This window comes from Halichoerus grypus, chromosome 10 (assembly GCF_964656455.1).
Source record: "Halichoerus grypus chromosome 10, mHalGry1.hap1.1, whole genome shotgun sequence".
Taxonomy (NCBI): Eukaryota; Metazoa; Chordata; class Mammalia; order Carnivora; family Phocidae; genus Halichoerus; species Halichoerus grypus.
In genome coordinates this window covers 21871936-21894223 of record NC_135721.1, presented here as the reverse complement: position 1 = coordinate 21894223, position 22288 = coordinate 21871936, and the positions used below count along the sequence as shown (strand labels likewise).

General features: G+C 39.8%; 2 protein-coding genes across 8 annotated transcripts in view; one reads left to right on the top strand and one right to left on the bottom strand.

Annotated features, from left to right (window-relative positions):
* Window positions 1-16846, bottom strand: part of BABAM2 (BRISC and BRCA1 A complex member 2) — a 392539-nt gene extending 375693 nt beyond the window's left edge. For both annotated transcript variants that reach the window (XM_036090220.2, XM_078056121.1), the window contains exons 1-2: window positions 16725-16846; window positions 13238-13389 (exon numbers count right to left, since the gene is read on the bottom strand). In XM_036090220.2, coding sequence (XP_035946113.1) covers window positions 13238-13365 — 128 coding nt within the window. In that variant the 5' untranslated portion in view covers window positions 13366-13389; window positions 16725-16846. The remainder of the gene's footprint in view (window positions 1-13237; window positions 13390-16724) is intronic.
* The window catches only part of RBKS (ribokinase), an 82187-nt gene continuing 76610 nt past the window's right edge, over window positions 16712-22288 (top strand). For 2 of the 6 annotated variants that reach the window (XR_013441628.1, XM_078056122.1), the window contains exon 1: window positions 17074-17309. Coding sequence is in view for 3 of the 6 variants with exons in the window: in XM_078056122.1 (XP_077912248.1) it covers window positions 17221-17309 (89 nt within the window). In the remaining 3 variants the exon portion in view is untranslated. Of the gene's footprint in view, window positions 16721-17073; window positions 17310-22288 lie in introns of those variants that run through there. The other 4 variants (XM_036090226.2, XM_078056123.1, XM_036090223.2 and 1 more) reach the window with 4 other exon arrangements.

The window sequence follows — 22288 nt, the reverse complement described above, 5'->3', positions numbered from 1 at the left end:
CTACAAAACATTGCTGAAAGAAATTAAAGAAGACACAGGTAAATGGGAAGACATCCTGTGTTCACTAATGACTTAATACTGTTCAAATGTTAATACCACCCAAAGCAATCTAAGGATTCAAAGCAATTCCCATCAAAATCTCAACAACAATCTTTGCAGAAATAGAAAAAGCCATCCTAAAATTATTATGGAAGCTCAAGGGATCCTGAATAGCCAAAACAATTTGGCAAAAGAAGAACGACCTTGAAGGTCTCACATTTCCCAATTTCAAAACTTAACTAAAAAGCTACTGTAATCAAAAGACTGCAGTACTGGCATAAAGACAGACATATAGACCAACTATATGAGAAATAGCCTAGAAATGGACCCTCAAATATATGGTCAAATAATTTCAACAGTGCCAAAACCATTTAATAGAGAGAAAGACTGTCTTTTCCAACAAATAGTGTTGTGAAAACTGAATATCCACATGCAAAAAAAAAAAAAGAACTTGGACCCCTAAACCATACACAAAAACTTTGAATTAAAAATTCAAAATGAATCAAAGACCTAATCGTAAGAGCAAAAATGATAAGCTCTTAGAATAAAACATAAGGGGAAAGCTTTAAGACATTGGATTTGGCAATAATTTCTTGGATATGACACCAAAGGGATAGGCAACAGAAGCAAAATTAATAAGCTGGACTTTATCAAAAGTAAAAACATTGTGCATTAAAGACATCATCAACAGAATAAAAAGGCAACCCATGGAAAGGGATAAGAAGGCAGACGCTTAAGGAATTGGTTATCCAGAATATATAAAGAACTCCTACAACTCACTACCAACAACAACACAGTTAAAAAATGGGCAAAGGACTTGAACAGCTATTTCTCCAAAGGAGACATGCAAATGGCCACTAAGCACTTGAAGAGCTGCTCAATGCCACTGGTCATTAGGAAAATGCAAAACCACAATGATATACCACTTCACACCCACTAGGATGACTACAGTTTTTTTTTAATTTAAAAGCAAAGAAAACGTTTAAAAACCAAATAATGTTGGTGAGGATGTGGAAAATCTGGAACCCTTGTGCACTGCTGGTGGCAATATAAAATGATGCAGCCCCTGAGGAAAATGATATGGTGATTCCTCAAAAAACTAAACAGAGAATTACCATATGATCCAGCAATTCCCCTTCTGGGTATATCCCCCAAAGAACTGAAAACAGGGCCTCCAACAGATATCTGGATGCCTATGTTTATAGCAGCAACATTATTCACAATAGTCAAACGGTGCAAGCAACCCAAGTGTGCATCGATGGGTAAATGGATAAACAAAATGTGGTCTATACATACAATGGAATATTATTCAGCTAAGCTTAAAAAGGAAGGAAATGTTGACATATGCTATGACATGGAAAAACCTTGGAGACTTCATGCTAAGTGAAATAAGCCAGTCATAAAGGAACAAATACTGCATAATTCCGCTTATACGAGGTACCTAAAGTAGTCAGATTCATAGACAGGAAATAAAATAGTGATTTCCAGGGGTGGGTGAAGGGAGGAATTGGGAGTTATTATTTAATGGGCACAGAGTTTCCGTTTTGCAAGATTAAAAAGGTTCTAGAGATGAATGGTGGTAATGGCTGCACAATGGGCGTGAACTCAGCGCCACTGAACTGAAATGCCACTGAACTCAGTGCCACTGAACTGGACACTCAAAAACGGTGCAAATGGTAAATAGTACGTGTGTTTTACCACACTACAAGGAAAGTATGTGCTAAGCCCCAAACTGAATCTGCATGTTAATAATTTACTGAACCACAAAATTTTAAACATGATGTTTTTTAGATAAAAAAAGTCTAAGGAGTCCATAGATGGAAAAAACGATCATCGTGAGGGCACTGTACCCACTTCACGGTAGAACTTCAAAACATTCTCCAAAACTTCCACTTGACTCAAGAGCTCTTATCAATAAATTGGCAAGAGGAAAGGTTGAGATGAAAACTGTTTCAGAAAACAAAAAGGATACATTTTTCAAAAAGTCAAGAGAAGCAAGGTCAACAGGAAAAACAACTTTCATCACATGCCATTAGAAAGATAACCACATTACTCAGGAAACGTGGCCCTGAAAGGAAAGTTACAAAATTATTTCTGAAGAATATGGCACCAGAAAGCAAGATTATTCAAGCATCACGGAAGTTAAAAAGAGGGCTGTCTACATGGGCATAAGGATCCTTTAACACGTAAGTGAGAGCACAGGACTAGTTAATTTGCAGTCTTGAGATAAACTTATTAATATGTGCCTATTCACACAAACTAAAAGAGCCCTGCTCATCTTCTAATCTTAAAGAACTCTGCAAATTTGTCATTTTAATGAAACAGAAACCATCAAAAAATACCACCTTAAAATTGCACAGAACAGAGGACACAAAAGATAACAGTAAGAGTGATTTTTTGTTCCCTTGAATAGTACAAAGTAGAGCTAGGAAGAGATTAAATGAATCTTCTACCTCCTTTCCTTTATACATTAGACTGGCTACTTCCCTTCACCTCTTCCCCTACCCCAAATTCCATTCCAAAGGAAGTCACTGCAGGGCATGAAAAGCACCAGATTCATAACCATCTACAACTCCAGAGGCAGAATTCTCCCAGCATTCACCACTCTAGCCTCTGTGGGAAGACTGTGGAATCCTAGCACAAGTTCCTAAGGTCAATGATTTTCAAAGTTTACTGGGCCAAGGCCAATACCATCCCTTTGACTTTTTCCCCAAAAAACCCTAAATACAAAATAAGTGAAAGCCCTCTGAAATATTAAGAGACCCATTAACTGTTTAATTAACATTATTTACATTACTGTATTATACTACTGTAATCGGAAGGCGGCTGGACAGGCAGCTACCCAAGTTAAAGATCGAAGAGAAGACAAGACTATGGGCTGGAGCATGAGGAGCAGAACAACTTGTATTTCTCTGACTTAAAAAAAAAAAAGAAGAAAAACAAGAAGTACTTCCTGGAGCATAACCTGGACAAGGTAATAGTGCTCAAAATATCAACACTGTGCACTGTTCACTGTGTTTCTAGATGCCCTTGTGCCTAGCCCTAGCCCTGGTGCCCTAGCACCCTGAGCCCTAGCCAAAATTCTGGCCTTAACACTCACAACCCCACCCATCCACTGCCCACACTAGCTCTCCACCCTCCAACAGAGCTCCCCACTTTAGTCCCCATCTTACGAGGTGTTGGCAGGCAGCTTCTTCAACCCTCTGTTGAGAACTGTTGCATGTCTCTGCTCAAGAAAGCCAAAGTTCAATCTCTAATAACTATTGAAAACAGGTTCTGTCTGTTAAAAAAAAGAAGTTGCCATCTCCAAGCCCATTCATTCTTCAACCTAACCAAATATTTCAAAGTAGATCCACCTGCATCGTCTAAATTAGCCACACTGATATTTTTTCTGCCTCCAAAAAGCAATGAACAAGGATAGAAAGTTACTCTAGAAACAGAAGTCTCTGGCTCTCCTGTCCTTTTCTGCTCCATGATTTCTGACTTTTGTTACACACATGTGACCTCTTATATTGCTCTGCTTGCCTGAGTCTTATTTAGACAGCTCCTTTATACTGCCTGCATGGACACTCACTCTTTACAGAGTCCCTGATTCTGAAATGCCAAAGTGATTCTACCAGCTGCCTAACAACAATACAATAAATAATAATATATATATAACATGTGTAATATATATAACATTTAATATGATAATAGCACTGTTATTATTATAGATAAAAATAGCTACCATTTATTGAGCACTGTGACCAAATATTCTAAGTGCTTTATATTGAGTTACATCATTTCATCCCCATAACGACTCAATACGACAATTATTAATATCATCCCAAATTAAGAGAAAACTGAGTTACAGAAAAGGTATGTAACTTGCCAAAGATCATTAATAATGCCACTTAATAAAGTGGCAAAATCAGGATTCAAACTCAGACCTCATTGACTAAAAAACCTACATGCTTACCACTATATTATGCTGCCATCCCACACCTCTAAAGATGGCTCACTGGGTTCCATCCTTTGTCCAACCTGACTTCTGGCTTGTGCTACCCCAGCCCCTTCCTCCAGCATTGTGTTAGCTCTTCTGGTTCTATTTTTCCTTTCTTTGAACTTTCTTTGATCTCTTCTTAAATATTCTTCGGGATTTGGATAAGAGATTATTGATTTATTAAATTTTCTAATACATCTTCTCCTTCTACTTCAATCTACCTTTTATATTAGCTCTCATCTTTGCCAGTAAACCACTAAAAATTTCTACACGAAAGCAGCTGAAGAATAAGCCACCTAGGAAGAAAGTGAACAGTCAATGTGCAGGAACAAAATGAAGAAAACACAAACCTTTATTTACAAACATAAAAGTGGGCATAAATAGGACAGACTGACCATACTCCTGAAGAGGTATCAATACTATAAAGCAAGTATACTCAATATCGTAAAACTACAATCCAAGGGCCACTTGCTTCTTTTTGTAAATCAAGTTTCATTGGAACACAGCCACACTTACTCCTTTGTGTATTGTCATAGATTCCATGCTACAAGAGCTAAACAGTTGCGACACAGACCATGAGACTCACATGCCTAAAACACTATCTGATCCCACAGAAAGTTTGCTAACCCCTGTTGTAAAAGAGGTCCATTTTCTCCAAACAAAAAAGGTTTTATCCAATGCCAATCAAACCCCCAGCAGGTAAGATTATGAGTATTCAAACATACTATAAAGCTATAATAATTGAAAAGCTATATAATTGCCCAAAGCAAATACAGATCACTGAAAATAAAGTCAGAAATAAATATGAGAATTTAGCATGTAAGATGGCATTTCAAAATAGTGAACAAGTAAAGGATTTATTTTATAAATAGTGCTAGGACAACCAGATGATTACTTAGAAAAAATAATATCCCATTCCTACATCATATCATACACCAAAATAAATTCCAGATTAATTTCAAGGAACAATAAAACTACAGAAGAAAGCATAGGTGTCTCAGAAGAAAACAGGTGTCTCAGTGGAAAAGGCATTAATTTTGCAAAATGTTAAAAGAATCCATGAGGGAAATCGATTTGATGACAACATAAAAAGTAAACATTTTGGCATATCAAAGACAAATGTAAAAGGAGATTCTTTACAACCTCATGTTATAACAACAGGCAGACACAAATGAACATCTCTCAATGAGAACTGATTAAATTATAGTGCATTCTTATACTGGAATATTATGCAAGCATTAAAAAGGAGGCAGCAGCTCTATTGTACTAATGTGGACAGCCTTCAAAATATACAGGTAACATGAATATATGTTACCTTATCAATTATCTATTGCTGCATAACCAACTACCCCAACATTAGTGGCTTAAGAAAATTCATTATTTCTCATCATTCTGGTCAGTTCTGCTGGCCTCTCATTGGCTCATGCGTGCAGCTGCATTCAGCTGATAGGTTGGTTGTGGGGCCGAACAGAGCTGGGGCAGCTGGGGCAGCTGGCTATTTGGGCCAGTCTCTCTCAAGGAGACCAGACCTGAGAAGAATACACCAAATACATCAGAAATCTTAAAATTTACATACTCTGGCCCAATAGTTAGAATTTTGCTGACACACAGGAATGTATGCATCCATATAGACACTTCTATTTTTTATAGCCCCAGAGAAAAGATCTCCAGGTAATGAATCTGGCAATCACCTAATAAAGAGATAAGTTGCTACGTGATCCCACTACAGTGAAGCTCAGTAGTTGAGAAGTCTACCTATGCATAAAAAGCTTCAAATTCACATTTTACATTCTCCCTCCTAAATAGACATGGACAACCCAGAATCATCAGTTTGAGGAAAGCCAGCAACACTAAAGACAGAGTTTTTTAAAACTATAGTCAATTGTACCTCAATTTTAAAAACAAACAATAATTAATATCCTCGCAGAGGAGACACTGCATCCATGAAACTACAACAATATGTGTGTTGAGGGTCCCCAATATGACAGACCAAGGCCTTTCAAATCTGAGGGGAAGATAATCTGCAACCTAGACTTCTATACCTGCCCAAATTATCAATCAAGTTTAAAAGCAGAATAAACACATTTCAGACTTTCAGGAACTCCAAGAATAAACCTCCTCTTCTCTCTCTCGGGATGCTACTAGAGTGCATGCTCCAACAAAGCAAGAGGGAAAAACAAGAAAGACATGAAATTCAACACAGGAAAGAGGCAAGAGGAAAGCTACAATGATAACTGCATGGCAGACACAGACAACAATCAAACCAAATTAAAGCAGTTCCTCCACCAATCTTACCCACTTGCTCAAATTAAGAAGGAAGAATTCATTCTTGATTCTCTCTCAAATCCCAAATTCAACATCCTCATGTTTTTACCTTCTAACTAGTTTATCTATTCACCTCCTTCCATCTCCATCACCACCACCATATTCTAAGACTCCATCATCTGTCACCTGATCTAGTGTACGTATGGACAGCTAACTGGTCTACCTTATCCTGCACAAGCCTCTTTCTATGTAACAACCAATGATTTGTTTTTAATACAAATTAGATCATGTCACTCTGCTCCTCACTCACTCCTCATTCTACCCAGAATAAAACCCAAGTTTCCTAATATAGCCCACCAGGCTCTACATATTCTGGCCCCTGACTATCTTTAAAATTTCATCTCATTTCCCTCTCATGCTCTCTCACTACATTCCAACACTCAGTGGCCTTGTAGATCCTTGAACATGCGAAGCTTTCTCCTGCCTTTACACATCGTATTCCCTTTTTACAACAACTTCCCCCGCTCTTCACATTGGATTACTCTCATCTTTCATGATTCAACTTAAATGTCATTTCCTCAGAGAGCTTTCCTGACCATTAATTCTCAATTAGTCCTTCACCAGGTCAGTTTCCCTTCATTTCCTTTTCTCAATGAGTTAAAAAGAAGAATTTTTGTTAACTGAATTTTGGGATGTCCTAAGAGAATGGCATGTGACTATTTAAATGAGGTTATCAAAAAGTACCTACAATATATGGCTAAGCAAGACAATTTTTAAGAATTAGAACAAGATAGGGCGCCTGGGTGGCTCAGTTGGTTAAGCGACTGCCTTCGGCTCAGGTCATGATCCTGGAGTCCCGGGATCGAGTCCCGCATCGGGCTACCTGCTCAGCAGGGAGTCTGCTTCTCCCTCTCCCGCTCCCCCCTCTTGTGCTCTCTCACTCTCTCTCTCAAATAAATAAATAAAATCTTTAAAAAAAAAAAAAAAAGAATTAGAACAAGATAGATGAGAATTTTCCTACCAGATATTATGACATACTATAAAGTTGCAATAGTTAAGACAGTGTGCAACTGGCATAAGGACAATGAGGCTGACAGATCAGGACAGAAAGCCTAGAAACAGATCCATGTACGATGTAAACTTGACATCATAAGAGAGGTAGGATTGCAGATCCACAGGCAAAGGATTACCTTTTCAATAAATGATGCTGGGACAACCAATCTGTTTGAAGAAAAAAACTATGTCCTTATCTCACAACTATTTTATAGAAAAAAATAAATTTCTATTTGAAGACCAAAAAAGAAAAACTTTAAAATTCTTAAAGGAAAATATATGACTTTTGAGTATGACAGAATTTTTTGAAATGCTCCCTGTCTCTCTCTCTCTCACACACACACACGTGACACAAATCTAAAAAGGAAAACACTGATGCATTTGTCTTCATTAAAATTAAAACTTCTGGACATCAATAGCATCAAATTAAGAATATAAGCCACAAACTGAATGCAGATATTTGTAATACATATAAGTGCTAAATGATTAGTTTCCAAAATATGTAAAGAATGATTTAAAATCTATACAAAACTACAAACAACCCTCTTAAAAGATGGGCAAAGGATATTCCTAAAAGAAGAAATCCAAATTGGCAATAAAGATTTGAAAAGATTCTTCACTACACTAGTAATCAGGGAAATACAAATTAAAAACATAATGAGATACCATTTCACACCCATCAACTTGGCAAAAATTTAAGTTTGACAACAACGCAGAGTATTGTGAAGGCTACAGAACAATGCGAACTCTCATTCAGTTCTGGTGGAAGGAAATTGATAAAATGTGGCAATATCTAATAAAATAGAAAATGCATATACCTTAAGAGCCAGCAATTTTATTCCTAGGAATATACCCTAGAGGAACAGCTTTCAAATATTTTTTTTTTGCTTTCAAACTTTTTTTTTCATGACACACATATTTTACATTTTAACCCAGTACACACATACTTATTTAACTGAAAGCAAAATTCACAAAACAGTGCTTATTCTTATTATGTGTGACACATTCTGGTAGTTTCCACTCTATTCTCATTCATTTTTTAAATGTTGGAGTGACTCATTCAATAGATTTTATAACCACTAATGGGTAAACACACCCAGTTCAAAAACCCATGCCCCAGAAAATATTCTCATGTATATATCTTCTTGCACAAAGGTGAGAGAATGTTCATTATGGCATTCTTTGTCAAAAGAAATTTAAAACAACATATAAGTCAATCAGTGGGAGAGTGAATAAAAAATTGGAGGCGTAGTCATACAATGGAATATGATATAGCAGTGCAAACCAAAGAACTTGAACCATAAGTATTAACGTAAGTAAATCTCAAGAACTTCCTACTAAGCAAAAGAAGCTGCAGAAGAATATATATATATATGATGACACCATTTGTTGAAACTTCTTAAACATGCAATATAATACTATATATGGTTTAGGAATATATTTTTATATAATGAATACATAAAGTATAAAGATATGCACAAGGAGAAAAGGAAAAAGATCACAAAAGAATACAGAAAAAAAAAGTGAAATGGAAAAGCCCAGTGAACAACTGGATACTAAATGGTTAAAAGTTGCCCATCTTCAAAATTAAAGTATTGCCTCCTGGGCCAGCAGCTTCCTTCCAGGCACAGGGCTAATAAAGCCTCAGTCTGCCATCCAGCAAACGGAGATCAGTCTTCAAAGCTTATAGCGCTCATCTTTGAAAACTGTTCTATTTAGTAACCAAGTACACTGAGTATCTATTTTTAATTAAGTAATGAAATTCAGAACATGAACAAAAAATGCAACAGGTAGTTGTGGGCGGCTGAGATGTCATAGCAGATGCCCCAAACACAGCCATGTGCCAGTAAGGGTGAGTCACTGTGATATGCTGAAAAAAGATAATAAGGCTTGGCTACCACAGGTTGCAGTAAGCCCTCTGCTTTCCTCTCTTATATTTGCCAGGCACCATTCCAGAACACTGAACATGTAGACAGCTTCAAGATTAGTAAATCACTAAAAATGACAAAATATGGCATCTTACAAATAGCACATGCTTGTGATCAAATTAACACAGAGCAAAAAGCTAATAAACAGTCAGTGGCCTCATGGAATAATTCCCTAAAATTAAAATTTGGCCCCTCTACCTAGAAGAGTAAACCCCATACTATAATACACTTCACTATAATTTCAAAAATATCAATTCATTTGTCAAGAAATGAAATTTTAAAGGACTACATATAACAAAGATTAAGCAATAATCCACCAGACCAATAAACAGGTTTCCAAGCCAGAAGTCCAAACCACTATGATCCCCAAACCAGGCATCTTCTCTAGGAAAACATCTTACCTCTTCACCCATTCAACCCCTACTTGCTACACTATATGGGAAAGGTACCATAGCGGGCCTTAAGGAGGCCTAAAAATAAATAAGAACCCTGTCCTTAAGATTGTGACAGTCTAGCAGTGGAGCTTAGAAACACACACACACACACATACATACACACATACATACATACATAGGTGTACATAAGGTACAAAGATTTAGGTGCCATTAGAGAAATAAAGATGAGTTACTATTTTTTAAAAAAATATCTTACTTTGAATAGATTCTTACCTATCTACTCCTCCTATGAGCCAGATCTAGAATATAGATACACCTCATCGCTTCAAGGGCAAGTAGCCATATATAGAAACAAGACTAGTGCTGTGTATCCTGTGCCCTATAGGGTATGCCCCTTCCAGTTCACAGAACTCACAAATGTGCACCCCATTTCTTGTAACCATGAGTGCTTCTGATCTAAAAGAAAGGGAAATGCCAATACGTGACACACTAAGAAGAAGCCATTCTGTTCCCAAACCCCGCCACTGTTTTGCTATAGAAACTTGAGGAATGCACACTTTGCCTGATGGAAGGATTGAAGAAAGAATTGTTAGAGATTCCGAGGAACTTTCATGAATCTTTCAGACAAGCACTACATAAAAGGCATCACTAGGGTGCCTGGGTGGCTCAGTTGGTTAAGCGACTGCCTTCGGCTCAGGTCATGATCCTGGAGTCCCGGGATCGAGTCCCGCATCGGGCTCCCTGCTCAGCGGGGAGTCTGCTTCTCCCTCTGACCCTCCTCCCTCTCATGCTCTCTGTCTCTCATTCTCTCTCAAATAAATAAATAAAATCTTTAAAAAAAAAAAAAAAGGCATCACTAATGCTCTACATCAGTAAGGCTTTTCACATCATTTTATGCATAGCAACTTTGTTAATGTAGGTAGAGGTATCTGCATTCCTTTTTTAAATCTAAAGAAAGTAAATTCCATAAATACTAAATGCCACTGATGCCATTTCAAATATTTTTCACAGAGCTAGTCCAGCCCGGGCCAGGTCTAGTGGATTCATTTCAAATGTATCATCAGACCCACTATTTGCATTTAAATGCTCAACCAAATATTCAGGAATTGGGGAGCACTGGAGAAGGAGTCTGCGGAAAAGAAATAAAGTGACTTCATGTTGATGAACCCAAATGTTCTCTCAGAATACTGATACAAGGAGTAAGAAGTTCAGATGACATCATCTTACATAAGCCAGTCCCAGTCCTCTGGCCATCTCTTAAAAAAAAAAATGTTTGTGACAAACTAAAGAAGAAAGACCTATTTCCATGCCCTATCCATTTGGGACAGTAAACATCCCTGGTTCACGGGTTTGGCTTCTTTTGATGACAGCTTCCCTAAGCTATAATCCACACCCCACAAAAACCTTACAGGTGCACAGTTCAGTCCAGTCACCTTTCATATACTTACAGAATTGTAGAACCATCCCCACTATCGACTTTTAGGACATTTTTGCCCCAAAAGAAACCCCCCACCCACTGACTAAATTGAAGATAATGCCAGATCTTTTATTTTTTTTAAGATTTTTTATTTTTTATTAGAGAGAGAGAGAGTACAAGCAGGAGCAGCGGCAGGCAGAAGGAGAGGGAGAAGCAGGTCCCCCGCTCAGCAGGGAGCCCGAAGTGGGGCTCGATCCCAGGACCCCGGGATCATGACCTGAGCCGAAGACAGATGCCCAAACCTCTGAGCCACCCAGGCGCCCCAATGCCAGATCTTTTAAAAAGCATCCTATTTTCCAATAAACTATCCAACTGACTTAGTCTTCTTTATCTCACTACTGAAGAAAGTAAGTGTATATCCTCATATCTAAGTCTTCAGCTTAGTCAAAAAACAGCAAGACTTATAGCAGGCAAAAGAAACTAAAAAGAAAAGCTAAAAGAGAATCAAGAATGCAACATATTTCTAGTAAGAAAGTGCTCAAAAACTGATAGGGATATGTCAAAAAGACACAAACACCAACTCAACGGAGCTCCCAATGACAAAGCTAGAACAACTGAGCAACAAAATAAATGAACACAGTGTTTGGATGATAACCTAGAGACTAAAATAAACACCTCAAAATTCACACTGACATAAATAAATAAGCGAATAAGTAAGGGACTGGGGGAGGAGGGATAACGCTTCTCTACAGCAGAAGTCAAATTAACAAGTGTGGGGGGGAGTAAGGGAAATAGAAAATCACTTAGATCAGCACCACAGTAATAATGATTGCAGGCCAGAACCATCCATGGACGCTGAAATTTGTGGCCAAAAGTACAATGAGGAAGCGAACATCTGCACCATCTCAAGACATCACTCCACAAGATACTCACCAATGACAAAGGGAAGATGGAGCTAACGCTATAGTGGAGAAACGTGGTGGACACAATCCTACCTGAGTGGTCCGAGTTAACATACCAGTCACAGACATATGAACATCACGTACTCCCTGACCTAATGCACTGAAAACCATACAGCATCAATTCTATAGTATGCTTAGGGAAAAAAATTCAATTCTCACTGTAATAAAGGGAAAACAGTAGATGAACCCATACTGAGCAACACTTTACAAAATAACTAACCAGTGCTATTTTCAAAAGTGTCAAAATCGGGATGCCTGGGTGGCTCAGTTGGTTTAGCACCTGCCTTCAGCTCAGGTCATGATCCCAGGGTCCTGGGATTGAGTCCCGCATCGGGCTCCCTGCTTCTCCCTTGGCCTGCTGCTCCTCCTGCTTGTGTGTGCTCTCTCTCTCTCTCTCTGACAAATAAATAAAATCTTTTTTTAAAAAAAGTGTCAAAATCATAAAAGACAAAGAAAGACAGAAACAGTAACAGGTTAAGAACACCAAGATGCAACAGCTAAATCCAGTTTGGATCCTGGATTGGATCCTGGACCTAAAAAAGGACGTGCATGAGTGGGAAAACTGGCAAAATTCAAACAAGGCTTGTAGAACAATCAACAGCATTATAGCAACATTAATTTTCTGTAGAATTTTGTATATTTTCTGTAAATCTACATTTATTTTGAAACAAAAAGTAGGGGCTTTTTAATGCAATATTCCCAGGTGTGAGATTCTACTGTTCCAACCCCATTGTGAAAAATGACTCATTCTGGCTAGCTATTACAATTTTCTTATTAGGAGAGATTACCAATCCCATTTTCTTATTAGAAGAGATATCAGATTCAGAATCCCAAAACCCAACTCTTAGAGTACATGCTGGATTGCAGCAGACGTAAAAAGAAAACAAGTCAATGAATGAAAAACACACTTGCTAAAAACCACATGGCACACTGTTAACAAAGAGACATGCCAAAAAAAAAAAAAAAAAAGACACGAACATTGTGATCATAAAGCAATGGCCCACAACACAAATAAAACAACTAGAAACATAAAATGTCAAGATCTGGACAAAACCAACTGCATCATCATGTGATAAGATCATGACTTGATGAATTTCTGTGGTGTTCAATTTTTATAAATCTGGTGAGAAAAGTTTATTAGTAGGTAAGGGCTGGATTGGGTCTGATACATTAGTTGAAGTAGTTCTGGTACCTACCCAGACTTCAAGTCAGTTATCCTCAAACAGTTCGTAGCGTCCAGTCCCACTTTTCCATTGCGGACTACACTAGATATGAATGGGGAGAGCATTGGAGAAATTCGGTTCAAGGCCACTTCTGGGGACATTTTAGCTTGACTTGCAAATCACCACTGAAAGCAGAAGGAAAGAATGGTGGTCAGGGTATTCAGAGGAACTAGATAGAACAAGTTTCCTGAAAACTGGCACAGCACAAGGAAACTTCTCTTGCATGAATAAATACCTCATTTCCTGTCCTACAGCAGCCTCTTCCAATGACCCTCCAGAAGAAACCAACCCCCTGTTGCTCACCTCCTCAGGACAGAGGCTGAATCAATGTTTTTCAGGAACAGAAGCAACCTTTCAAATCCAATTCCCTCCTCCTTTCCAAAGCTGACCGCCACAGTGCCCCACACGACCTAAAGCTACCCTGCTCTGTCTTACAACTGGCAGCTTCCCACTCGGAGGCATTAAGAAGCCTTTGTTAACAATCCTCTCCCCCAACACACAACATGTACACACCATTAAGTTAGGAACCACTCCCTCTGTGTCCCCACAAGAAGAACTTGATTGGTAATACTGTATAAAATTCAAGAATAAGCATAATCTGCTTACCAGTTGTTACTTACAAGAAATTACTTACTTCTGATATGCTGTCCCTCCACAGTGTGTTATAACTACCGGCTCTGTGATCTCTCCCCTGCAGGGACTATGTCTTGAATCCCTAGTGTTTAACAAAAGTACCTGGCACACGCTAAGCACCCAGTAAAAATCTTTTAATAAACAAATGAATAAAGAGACAAAAACTAGAGAAATATTGAGGTATGGAGAGAAGACAATATTGCCCTCAAAAAATGTGGTCGAGGATAATGTATCTGAGGAACATATGTAGCAAAAAGCTATTTAACAACTGAATCATGAAAATAAACACTTAGCCGGATATTAAGCAACAAAAACTAACATGGATCTAAACGTCTTTGCCTTTCAGGCACTAAGAAGTTCTTACACTTGAAAATACAGAAGTAAAACCAACAAAGCATATCTAAATTATTTGGAAACCCAAGGGGTTAGGAGAGGGAATGCATGAATTCCTCTAAATAGATTTCTAAATGAAAACCTCTACTTTCAGAGGTGAATAAGTCCATTTAAATAATCACTTTCTTCCTCAATCTGAAAGGATAATCCTGCATCAAAAGCAAATTAATTTCTTACAAGTTACAACTACAAGGAAATGATGTTCTGGTCCTAGTTTTCATGTATTTTACCATATGAGGACTTACAAGTCTCTGCCAAAATAAATGTTGAAAACCAGTACCTGTTTTAATCACTTCAGATAATAATAAAGGGAAGGACTGCAATGATCTTTCAAAAAATAACTTAATGACCTTATATAGTGATGACACCCAGAAGTACCTTTGAGGCAGTAAAAGCTTTATACTTCAGTACTCAAATCATCCTTTCTGCAAATATAAAACAATCTCCTCTTCCAGCCACTTAACGGATGACCTCCCTCCACCATTCCAATGTCACTACAAAGTAAGAATAAACATCTAATGCCCGGTATTATCAATCATAAAAATCATGCTGTACATTTTTATAACACTACCACTTGCAAAGAGCTTCCAAATACATTATTACAGTTGATCATCACAATCCTGGGCAGTAGGCAGGTATTAGAATTCCCACTCTACACCAGATAAGGATAACTTCTGTAATTTGCCTTTGAACAGCATACTAACCCATATTATCATTTTGAAGCTTATTTTTTTCCTATTCTGCGACATTTCCATTCTTATTTCTATCCACTGATGTCACAGTTCTTGAAAGGATGCTTATCTAGATCATATGCAAAACACAGAAATACTCATCTGGAAAAAAAGCAAAGATCTCACCTACATTACAAAATTATTCTTCCATGCTTTTTTCCCATAATGCCTATCATTCTTTTACCTCTCATTTCTATGAAAAATGGAAAAAGAATCAACACATTCTGAAAAATCAACTGAGTATCAGGCACTATATTACCCACCTCTACCTGTAATTTCATTTACTTCCCCCCAACAATCCTGTTCTCTATTATTGTTCCCATTTCACAGATAAGAAAACTAAAGCTCAGCAAGTCTAAGTTAACTTTTTTAAAGTCACAAACATAGCAAGAATAAAGATCAGAATTCAAACCCAGATCTCCCTCAAAGTCCACTATACCCATCCTCCTCTCACATTAAGCATGTATAATTGCAATCACCAAAGAGGAAGGCATCAAAGTCATCTGTTTAAGTGTACAACTTATAAAATTGGAACAGAAAAAAATTATGAAGTTGAACTAATGGTTGCTTGACCACTAGAAACACGTTTGACTACAGCTGGTCTGCTGCCAAAGCTGGCCTGAGTGATCGACCAGTCAAATGCTACAGGGAAGAAACCTGCACAAAAGCCAAACTATACTTAAGGTGACAACAACCCGTCCCAATTCAGCAACTGTCAGGACCTTCAACTAACACCTGAAGGAATGAATTTCTTTGTTTCAGAACAGCTACAATACTATTTTTTGACAGTGCAAGACTTCCTGCAGCGTTAAAATCTGTTTCAACCGTAAGTGTAGTGACTTCTCTAAGACAGAGGGGAAATACTCCAAAACCATAGGTCACCAAATAGCCAAAGACGATGGTTCTTTGGTGTGATCCTTTTGAGCCAGGGACATGGATGGGGGCTCACCCACAATAGTGGCTTTTACACATCACAGTTCTATAATAGATCCCAGCTAGGCACAAATTTACAGCAGCCAGCCTCCCCTGAATGCTAGTTGTGCAATTTATATTTCCTGATTTTGAGATATTACAGAAGGAAAATGTAGAAATACAATTTTTACAGGGTCTGCTGCTCGAACAGGTTCACATAAGGTCCTCGGATGGGCAGCCTGGGGACTACAAAGACGTCTAAGGCATGGTCCAGTATCTCGCAATTAAGATGGGATGACAAACACGGAAACGTGTGCCCTGCTGACGTCATGGAACGGAAAGGGGTGGCGTCCTGCTGCGTCACCTCAACGTCATACAGCGCACGAGGGAAGTTAAGTGGGGAAGCAGTTTCTCCAGGGGCAACATTCAAGAAAAACAAGTCGGCTCAGACCCAAAGAATGACCACCCCACTCTAGGGGCCATCTAAAAAGGGATACTCTCCCTTTTCCCAAACTGTATGGTCCCCTCATCAGGCGGACAGGAGAAAGGAGTCTGAGGTTATTGAGGGAGCAGGGGGCGGGCTAGATACGCAAAAAGAGCAGCCTCTGGCCTTGGGGGACTCGTTCTTGCGGGGACCAGCATGATGGGGATGAGCAGGGCATCTCTGGAACGGGGGCCTTCTCTATAGGAAGAGGCGGCGAGCCCCGGGCATACTTAAACCACGGTCCTGTGCACAGGCCACCTGTGCGACTCGGGATCCAACCTCCCCGCACCAGCCCCAGTCCAGGTACCTGGAACTTAGTCCGATCGGTAACCGGCGACTACGTGGGGGTACAGGTTACCCGAGCGCGCCCCCGACTGACGCACCGACCTGCGCGCGCACCGCGAGCCGGATGCGTGCGCGCCCCCGCACGTCCCGCCCCGCCCCCTCTGCGGCCCGGGAGCCGGGCGGCGTGCGCGCCCCCGGACGCACCGAGCCGGGCACTCGGAAAGGCGTCCCCGCAGTGCCTGAAAGGTCTTTCCTCCGCGCCGGTCTCGTGGGTGGCGAGCGGCATGGAGTCTGGAACTATCGGGAGGGCTCTGTAACGAGAGGTGGTGCAGGGAGACCGCGCCGGGAAGAACAGAGGGCTGTTGGGGGCGGGGTTATTTCGGGCAGTCAGGTGGGCGACCCGCAGAGGCGTCTGGAAGGCCCGCGTCGTTAGGGAGCGTAGAAGCGGCGTTTCTGGTTACAGGGTTGGACAAAGGGCAAAGGTCAGCCTCTGGGTTGGAGAACAGCTCCTTTGGGCCATGGCCGCATCTGGGGAACCCGGCCGGCAGTGGCAGGAGGAGGTGCCCGCGGTGGTAGTGGTGGGCTCCTGCATGACCGACCTGGTCAGGTTAGTCCGGCGCAGTACGCAGAGCCTGCGGTCGCGGGAGGGGGCGGACTGTGCTTGGCACCGGGGCTTTGGCAATGGAGAGTGCCCGCTTTTGGGGTGAGTTACAGGTTTCCCTAGCCCGCAGCCTGCCTCCCTGGCGTGGAAGAGGCAGAATTTGAGTTGGTAAAGGTAACTGTCAAGTTAGGGAACGTAGAGACCAGGGTGTAGTGGAAGCTCTTACTGTTACTAGAAGTGCCTGCAAAGACCTCCGGTTTTCTTGACCAGTTTGTTGAACCTGTCCCCTGACTAGCCTAAGTAACTTTGGTCAAGTCATTTTATCTCTGAGAACGTGCCCGCCTCCCGGGGTTGTTGTGAGGACAAAATGAATGAAGGTGTTTTGTGAACAGTGACATGAACCAGGTTGGGTATTATTCGTCTGAACTTGAATGAGTGGAGCAGAGGTCAAAAAGGCGATCGATCAATCACCCTTCACCATATTGACTGTTGGCATTCCTGCAACAGTTCGTATTTACACCTTGCTTTTCAGTATTGTATGTATCAGTATATGGGTTATCTTATGGTAACCCGAGTGTGAATCAATAAAAACCCATAAACACAATGTTTACAACGATAAAAAAAAACAATGATCAAAAAATGAAAATATGCTAAGTGAAAATAGGTTGGATGGAGAGATCCCTAATTTTTCTTTTTTTAAAATGAAAATGGCGGAGTGCCTAGCTGGCTGGGTGCTAGAGCTCTCAACTCTTGATCTTGGAGTTGTGAGGTCAAGCCCCACCTTGGGCTTAGAGCCTATTCAAAAATAAAAAAGGGGGGGAGGGAGGAAGGGAAAATGGCTTTTTTAATTATAAAAATATGTTCATTGTAAAAAAAATCATATTCCAAGAAAATTCTACCATTCAGATTGCTTCCATTTAATATTTTTGTGAGTGGCTTTTCAAATATACTGTTTTTTTTACATTATAAAAATTAAAAATGATCACACATGCCATAGTTCAGACCTCATCTGTCCTGCAACCTTGCTTTTCCAAAGGACAGCAGAGAGCCTGGAAATAAGTAAAAAGGTCTTGGGAAAATCAAGTCACCAAATCTCTGCACCACCTATGTTTTACCTAGAAAATAGCTCTAGGGTCTGTATGTACCCAATTTAGTCTTATGTTGCTTAAAATATTTATAAGCTAGGTTAATCATATTTCCAGACCAAGAGTAGGAAGGGGGAGAGACTGCTAGGGGCAGGTATAATGATTGCTGAAAACATACTTTTATAGGTGCAGTGGCAAAAGAGAAAGCTAAGCAATTTTCCCATGCACCCTACCTGAATAAGTGTCAGGTTTAAAATTCAGAGCCACTTTCTTCTTAAACTAAGTCTGAGCTTTCTGTTATGCTTGACCATGAAACATTAAGGATAATTATACTTTATAAAATGAATACTCTTCATACTTGGGGGAGAGTGGAGTGTCAAAGGCTCATGTAACATTTGTTGGGATTTTAAAATCTTATTGAAGTAGAGGAATTTGGGGTGCCTTAATGGCTCTGTCGGTTAAGCGTCCAACTCTTGATTTCAGGTCAGCTTATAATCTCAGGGTCGTGAGATCGAGCCCCACGCAAGGCTCTGCACTGGGCATGGAGCCTGCTTAAGATTCTCTCTCTCTCCCTCTCCCTCTGCTCCTCCCGCCCTCCTTCTCTCTCTCCCCGTCCCCTTTAAAAATAAAGAGCTAGAGGAATTTAGAGATTATTTATCCCGGCCCTTCAGTTCATAAAGGAGTAAATTGAGGTCCAGAGAAGTAAGAAACTCATGTTGTATATAACCTTTCTAATGTCTCTTCTCTCGCCATTTTCTTTCCTTTGTAAAATAACCAGGTTTCTACTTCTCATGAATCACTAGTAAAAATTTTACTCCCTTAGAGACTGCCTCACGGCTTATCTGCAAACTTCTTATGATTGCTGATTACTCCTGCCTCTGAAGATCTTTACAAAATACCTGAGTATAGAATTTTTATTTAAAACCCTTTATCTGTGATAAACTTGGGTCCAGCTTTGCTAGTTATGGTACATATCATGATTGTGTTCATTTCCGCTTGCTGCCGTAACAAATTGACAAACTTAGTGGCTTAAATAATACAAATTTAGTACAGTTCTGGAGGTCAGAAGTCTGACACAGAGCTCACTGAGCTAAAATCAAGGTGTCTGTAGACTGCGTTCCTTCCTGGAGGCTCTAAGAGAAATCTATTTTCTTGCCTTTTCCTGCTTCTAGAGGCTTCCCACATTCCTTGGCTCATGGCCCCTTCATCTTCAAAGTCAGCAATGGTCCATCAAGTCTTTCTCACATGGCATCACTCTGATGCTCACTTTCTGCCTTCCTCTTCCTCTTCTACATTACAGGAACCCTTGTGATTATATTGGGCCCAAATGGATAATTCAGGATAATATCCTTATTTTAAGTTAGCTTATTAGCAACCTGAATTTCTCTTGCCATGTAATGTAACATTCACAAGTTCTGGGGGTTAGGAATGTAGACATCCTTGCGGTGGGGCAGGGGGGCGGGAGGACATTATTCTGCCTACCACAGTGATAAAGCTTAAAGTCAAAAAAATCTTAAAATACTTAGAGCTTGGGGGATCATTGAAGCCCATCAGTCCATTCTCCACATTTTACAGGTGAGCTAACTAAGAGACTAGTTAGATGACTCACCCAAAATCACACAGCCAGTTAGTGTCACAGTGAAAGCTGGAAACCCACGTTTCCCAAGCTTTATCTTTCCATTATAGCATTCTGCCTCTACCTCTACCTCTGGCTGGTATTTATTGCCCTTTTCATCTGCAGTTCATTTGAAAGCTTATAGTGTGTGCATTCATTGTTTACTTTGTAAGCTGATAAAGGAGAACAACTAAGGATTTGTAATTTTCAAGTCTAAAGATGGTATCTTCGTGACTGTCCCTTACTTTATTTCTTAGTTTAACTGGCACCAACTTGGACACCCGTGCCTATACTGTAGAATCACTTCAGAAATAAAACTACTTCAGTAACCAAGCCCTCTTGGACAGCACCCAATCCAATTCACTTTATATATTACATTACTGTGTGCCAGACACTGCTAATTAAATCAATGAGCAACTTTTTTTTATGTCTAATTTCAGTTTGCTATGAATAGTAAGCTCTGTGTACTAATAATTTTAAAATATCATTAGCTCATCCAACATGGCAAAGTGAGCATTATTTAATAGCCACCTATGTTTATCATTATTCTCTTCTTGAACACTCATCTCTGAAGTTCCACAATGCAAAGATAAATCAAGCTTGTGGAAAATTAAGTCAGAGTTCCTCCAAAGACAGAATTCCATGAAAACCCAACAACAAATAAACTTCGTTGGAGATTAAGCTCACAGATCTTTGTTAATCATGCTTTCATTAATAATCTTTATTTTTTATGACGTGTATCACCCATCTTTTATTCATTCGACAGATATTTATTGACTTTGTATATATGCCAGGTACTTCCCTAAGTGCAGAGGATGCAGCAGTGAAAAACACAGCCAAAAATCCCTGCCTCGTGGAGCTTACATTCTAATGGAAGAGACCGTATCAGTAGAAATAAGTAAAATGCATAGTATGTTAGATAAATGCTAAGGAGGAAAATAAGGCATGAAAGGGAGATGGGAGTAGTAATTTTAGGTGCTTGCCCACAGAAAGCCTCACTAAGAAGGTGATTTTGAGTAAAAACCTAAAGGAGGAAAGGAAGCCAGCCATATAGATACTCAGGATAAGAGCATATGCAAAGACCGTGAGGTGGAAACATGCCTCATATGATCAGTGAACAACAAGGAGTCCAGTGTGGCTGAAGAAGAAAGAATGGGAGGGGGGAGGGCAGTTAATGATTAAAGGATGTTGGGTCATACCCTGAATAAGATGAAAAGCCACTGGAGGGTTTGAGCAGAGGGGTGACCTAACGTGATGTACATATTAATATCATCACTATGGGGGCTGTGAGAACAGACTGAAGGAAGGCAAGGGCAAAAAAGGGGAGACCAGTTCAGAGCTGTTACAATAATCCAGGCAAGAAATGACGGTAGCTTGAAAGCAGTCCAAGTGGGAAGAAGTGAGCATCAGATTATATTTTGAAAGCAGAGCTGACAGGATTTGCTGAGGACTACAGATGGGTCAAGGATTACTCCCAAGTTCTGTGGCCTCTGCATGTGGAAGGGGAAGCTGACTTTTGCCAAGAAACAAGATTGGGAGCAGAGCAAGCTGGCTAGGAAGAGGGCAGTATCAGGAGCTCAGGGTGGACATGCAAGATTCGAGGTGCCTGTTAGACATCCAACTGAGACCGTCAAGAAGACAGATATAGGAGTTTGGAGTTCAGAGAATAGGACCAGCTGGAGATATAAATTTAAGAGTCATCAATGTATCGAGGATATTTGAGGTCGTGAGGCAGGATGAGATCACTGAAGGTCTGAACTCCTAGGGCACTCCAACATCTACAGCATTGTTTTTTACATAATTTATCTCCCATCTCCCAGTCTCTCTGTACCCCTAAAACTTGCTTTGAGACAAGCTCAATACAAAGCCATGTTTACATTTCCATGGCGATAGACTATGATGCCAGCTAAAACCCTGTGTTATCCTTTTACATGCTCCAATTAAAAGTGATGGCTTGAGAGATAAGGCTCATGTTCAACCAAGCATCTAAATTTAATCCTTGGCAAGTCAGGAAATGATTGCTTAATTCTTAAAAGATTTTAATTGGATGGTGGAATAAGTGAATTTAGAAGCTTTTCAATCCAAAGTGGATGAAACGTAGGACCTAGATTACTTCAAAAAAAAAAAAAAAAAAGCCAAAAATATAGACCATACCTAGAAAAGGTTACATGTGTCTAACATACTGCATGACCTCTAACCTGCATTCCACCAGAAGCCTCTTGATTTGTCATACTTGGAACAGAAAAATCTCTTCTGCATCACAATTTCAGTAAAGTAAAAGCCAG